This window comes from Sebastes fasciatus, chromosome 1 (assembly GCF_043250625.1).
Source record: "Sebastes fasciatus isolate fSebFas1 chromosome 1, fSebFas1.pri, whole genome shotgun sequence".
NCBI lineage: Eukaryota > Metazoa > Chordata > Actinopteri > Perciformes > Sebastidae > Sebastes > Sebastes fasciatus.
The window spans coordinates 36,443,555-36,449,070 of record NC_133795.1 but is presented as its reverse complement, the minus strand read 5'-3'; the positions used below and the strand labels follow the sequence as shown (position 1 = coordinate 36,449,070).

Sequence of the window (5,516 nt, the reverse complement as noted above, 5' to 3'; positions counted from 1 at the left end):
ACAGGCTAGGTTTTCTGGATACCCTTGAACTCCGGATTTGGATTGGAATCTCTCCCTGACGAGGGGGATGGCGAGCTACCCGTGCTGAGCACCTGGATTGAGGAGCGCTTTCAACTTTCATCTGCTTTGCTGTCAGTGTGGTAGGACTGTGGGGAAGGACCTCAAAAGACAATTGGATCTGAACATTTTATTTTGGGGATTACTTTTATTTTTTAGGGTGCACCCAGTTCAATAGACATTTCAAACTGAACAAAACTGAATGTCGGCAGTAATTGTGAATTTATTCTGTGTCAATACAATCATTTTCCCTTAAACTTAATTCTGTGTTCTGCTTACTCATTGTGGTGTCCGATTCCTGTTCATTATTCCTCTCTACGAATCTAGGTTATACTAGTCCAGTGTATACTTATTCATCAGGTGGGTTACAATGACATGACTTATTAATTTATTTATGGTTTATTAGATAGGGACAGATACAGTATACATATAGACAAAATGAAAATGGCTATCCGATGCAACTATCAGACTGTCTCCAGTGCGCCACCGCGCTGCGCCACACACTCTGCCTCCTCCAGTCATCTCCAAACAGCACATCTTCACCAGTATGGAGAGTGTAAATTAACAAAGTGTGTAAATGAAGCCAGTGACAGCTCTCACACAATCGTTACACCATATCGGCATTATCATTATCAGTCCTAATCATAATGCAGGACAAGTTCACTATAAAAACTTAAATAATAAATAGTGTACACCTGTCAAACTTCCTTTTTTCTAATGATATCCAGGTGGGGGATATTACTGATTGTCTTGATCATTTTAAGTGAATGGATCAGTCTGATTGCTGTAAAGATATAAACACAGCGGTGAGACTCGGAACATGCTGCATGGTGCTGGTGGATATACTGGCACTGTGAGGACTACGTGACGTGAATGAGAGAATCAGGAGGGAACAAGTGTTCAGAGATCTCCTCACCTACATACACCTCCATCTCTGTGTCAGAAAAACTCCTTTTCTTGGTCTTCCTCTTGGGAGTTGCTGTGATTCACCGTAAAGAACCACTGATCAACAGGCTCATTCACATGCAGAAACATTCATGAGGTGCTTTGCATCGACCATTTATGGTTGAATGTGGGCGTGTAGTGGGCGGAATATGAGGCGGATCCACGTGCGCACATTTCCAGGTGGACTGTGATTTATAAAGGGAACATTGCGTGCAGGTGTGCGTACGCACAGTTTTATAAGTCAATTTTTTTTTGGCGCACGCCATTTTTAGGCTTTTGTGCACACATACATTTTTAGTATGGATCCTACGCACTGTTTTATAAAAGAGACCCCTGGTAATTTTCTTCCAGGACATTTTCTGTTTTTCTTCAGATGTTTTTTCTTAGAGTGTGGTGGCTGATCAGCACAAGACCTACGAAAAATATGAAAATGTTCTAAAATGTCCCGTGGTACCAGTCCATCTCTCCCCTCATTCACCAACGTTCAGGGGAACCACCCTATGTTTTCCCTGACAATGCAACATTATTTTTCATACTGCCTGCCTGAATATACCTGTATTCTCCCTCCGTCTGAAACGCTCCGCAAAACCAAGCAAACCAACAACGTGCGCACTTAAATCACGTCCAAAACATTCAAATTTGTGGATCCCAAAGTGTAAACGATGTGCTGGAGTATGGCAATGGAATATTTAATTGGATTTCTTTTGGTCAAACTTTGCCTCCAGCAACCCGCTTCCTCAGTTCTTGTATCATGCCGTAACCCGGCCAGCGTTTGCTGTTATACAATAGTATATACATGTTTTTAAAGTGCTATTGCATATCAAAAAAATAAAACAAAAAAATGGATCCTACTGGAGTTGGCACCTTGCCGTGGTGGAGAAGCTTGTGTGTCTCTTTAACCCTGTATTTCAACAGGAGACTGATCTAAGTTTCCTTATAAGTTCAACCAAGTCAGCTTGGTCACAGGTTAGAGACCGGACAAATATCAGCTCCTTTGCTCAGATTAGAAGGCCATTGCAAAAATAAAACATTGTCATATGAACCTGAAGTGCTTACTCCAACTAAAAAGCTCTCATGTCACCTCTGTCAGTTTTACTGCTAGCAATACAACCCAAAGTTCTACCAAAGTTCAGCATCACTTTAACTGTGATTAGAGGTTACTGGCAACCAATAAAAGTATCCAGCGTTATCTCTGTCAGTTTTACTGCTTTATTGGTCGTCATTCTACCATGAAGGCATGGGGGTGAAGTTTGACCCTGAAGTGACCATGCTCCTTTTATTTGGTTTTCACGTTTTTCTCAGTTTAAAAGCTTTTAAAAAGTACACTTAAAAAATGATGAGGTAAATAAATCATGCCTGTGATCTTCTGACATCTGATCTCATCAGCTTGAACGCACCTTGGAAATCATCAAGAGTCGTAAAATCAGTTTTCTGCAACGTTTTGGAAAACCTATTTTGCGGCCAATTTGGAAAGTAGCTGCCGCGTCCGTCAGGGGCCGAATTGGCAGCGCCCCGATATCTATATCTTTTCGTGACATATAACCCTACATCTGTGCCTAATTTGTTGCTTTTATCGCAAAATGCACAATTGTTATGAATATTTCAGCTTAGCTGCCCCGCTGTTACATGAGATTTAGATTTATTTTTCATTTCTTTTCTGTAAATCTTTTAATCTGGAAAGAACTTTGTACTTAAATTTGACAAGTGTTATATAAATTATTATTATTATTACTACACTAGTTGCCTAGGAGACTTATCTCTATTTTCTTATGTAAAATGAAAAAATTAAGCAGTAAAACAATGGCTTATGAGATTTCTTAAAAACAATCTCTGCAGCCTCAGGAGTGTGTGTAATGTGTCACTAGCCTGTCAGTAAACGGCTGCCCGTACAGCGGTCCGTTGCCCACACCGGGTTCCTGTCCCGGGTGAGGAAGAGTTTATGAGAAATGTGGAGCCATCACCAAAGCCTGAGGAGCCAAGAAATATTTTACAACTGAAAACTGAAATGTTTTCAAACATGGAGCAGGTTTGAACCGAGGCTCCGTTTGTAAATGACGAAACATACTGTGCGTTCCAAAACCCATTCTACCATACTACTTAGTATGACAGAAAAAAAGATTTCTTATGTCCCAATACATAGTATGTCAAATGCAGTGTGCCAAAAATACCAGGATGTCCTACTACATCTGGTCACATTTTACAATATGAAAGCCAGCATGCTTTTCTGGCTGTTCTGACCCACAATCCTCTGCACAGCAGATATATTGTATTCATACTGCATGCAACAGTACGTACTTTGTAAGGGCAGCTGCAGTGTGCTAGAAGTAAAAAGGAAAAGTATGTGATTTGGGACGTAGTCAGTCGTGCTGCTCCTCGTCCTGGAATGATTCATAGCTTGATAACTCCTCCCTCCTCTTCCTGCTCTCAAACACAGACTGCTACACTCGGTCCTCTTATTTCCTTGTTCCCTCCCCTTCAGATCGACAGTTTGAAGGTGGGTGTAACCAACATAACACATGATGATTACATCACAGCTCAAACTAGTGTCGGTTCTCAGGAAGTGAAACTCAGACAGTCGTTGCTACTGAGAGGTGAAATGGCGCAGAAAGGAGTTCAGCTGGACCAGGAAGCAATCTCTTGTTCGATCTGTCTGGATCTACTGAAGGATCCGGTGACTACTACCTGTGGACACAGCTACTGCATGAACTGTATTAAAAGCTTCTGGGATGGAGAGGATGAGAAGAAGATCTACAGCTGCCCTCAGTGTAGGCAGACCTTCACACCGAGGCCTGTCCTGCTGAAAAACACCATGTTAGCAGTTTTAGTGGAGGAACTGAAGAAGACTGGACTCCAAGCTGCTCCTGCTGATCACTGCTATGCTGGACCTGAAGATGTGGCCTGTGATTTCTGCACTGGGAGGAAACTGAAAGCCTTCAAGTCCTGTCTGGTGTGTCTGGCCTCTTACTGTGAGAGACACCTCCAGCCTCATTATGATGTGGCTCCGTTAAAGAAACACAAGCTTGTGGAGCCCTCCAAGAAGCTCCAGGAGAACATCTGCTCTCGTCACGACGAGGTGATGAAGATGTTCTGTCGTACTGATCAGCAGTGTATCTGTTATCTCTGCCCTGTGGATGAACATAAAGGCCACGACACCGTCTCAGCTGCAGCAGAAAGGACCGAGAGGCAGAGAGAGCTGGAGGTGAGTCGACTCAACATCCAGCAGAGGATCCAGGACAGAGAGAAAGATGTGAAGCTGCTCCAACAGGAGGTGGAGGCTGTCAATCGCTCTGCTGATAAAGCAGTGGAGGACAGTGAGAAGATCTTCACTGAGCTGATCCGTCTCATGGAGAAAAGAAGCTGTGATGTGAAGCAGCAGGTCAGATCCCAGCAGAAAACCCAAGTGAGTCGAGTCAAAGAGCTTCAGGAGAAGCTGGAGCAGGAGATCACTGAGCTGAAGAGGAGAGACGCTGAGATGAAGCTGCTGTCACACACAGAAGATCACAACCAGTTTCTTCTTAACTACCCCTCACTGTCACCACTCACTGAATCTACATCCAGCATCAATATCCGTCCTCTGAGCTACTTTGAGGACGTGACGGCGGCTGTGTCAGAAGTCAGAGATAAACTACAGGACGTTCTGAGAGAGAAATGGACAAACGTCTCACAGACAGTGACTGAAGTGGATGTTTTACTGTCACAACCAGAGCCCAAGACCAGAGCTGGATTCTTACAATATTCACGAGAAATCACACTGGATCCAAACACAGCATACACACTGCTGTTATTATCTGAGGGGAACAGAAAAGCAACATTTATGAGTCAACAACAGTCTTATTCTAGTCACCCAGACAGATTCACTGGATGGCCTCAGGTCCTGAGTAGAGAGAGTCTGACTGGACGGTGTTACTGGGAGGTGGAGAGGAGAGGGACAGGAGTTAATGTAACAGTCACATACAAGAGTATCAGGAGAGCAGAGAGGTCGTATGAATGTTACTTTGGATACAATGATAAATCTTGGGCGTTAGATTGTTACCAAAACAGTTATACATTTTTGTACAACAAAGTCCAAACCCCCGTCTCAGGTCCTCAGTCCTCCAGAGTAGGAGTGTACCTGGATCACAGTGCAGGTATTCTGTCCTTCTACAGCGTCTCTGAAACCATGACTCTCCTCCACAGAGTCCAGACCACATTCACTGAGCCTCTCTATGCTGGACTTAGGCTTTATGGTTATGATGTCACTGCTGAGTTGTGTAAACTGAAATAGACAGAAGTCATTTAAGGGTTAAATTCAGTGTTTTAACTCTTAAACTTCTCTGGTGTCCATCATTGTTGCTGCAGAGCTGATTTGTGTCTGGACCGCAGAGGACCAGCCCTACAAACACTAAAGTGTGTCACTGACTGACTGACTGAGTGATGAAGTTACAGGATTCATCAGCGACTGTTGCAGGTTCCTCATTGGTTGTTGCTCTTTCTAAATGAAAAGCTGGAGAACAGTTCAGTGTTTATGTTTTCTG

The 5,516-nt window shown here is 43.3% G+C and overlaps 1 protein-coding gene across 1 annotated transcript; it reads left to right on the top strand.

Moving 5' to 3' along the window:
• Positions 1 to 3,583: 3,583 nt before the first annotated feature.
• On the top strand, positions 3,584 to 5,278 carry LOC141777596 (tripartite motif-containing protein 16-like). Its single transcript, XM_074652017.1, has one exon. The coding sequence runs from the start codon at positions 3,599 to 3,601 to the stop codon at positions 5,264 to 5,266; it is 1,668 nt and encodes a 555-aa protein (XP_074508118.1). The 5' UTR covers positions 3,584 to 3,598; the 3' UTR covers positions 5,267 to 5,278.
• The last annotated feature ends 238 nt before the right edge of the window (positions 5,279 to 5,516 follow it).

Bases quoted from the DNA above. Each gene is read 5' to 3' on its own strand.
- LOC141777596 (XM_074652017.1), top strand. From the start codon at position 3,599: ATGGCGCAGAAAGGAGTTCAGCTGGACCAGGAAGCAATCTCTTGTTCG.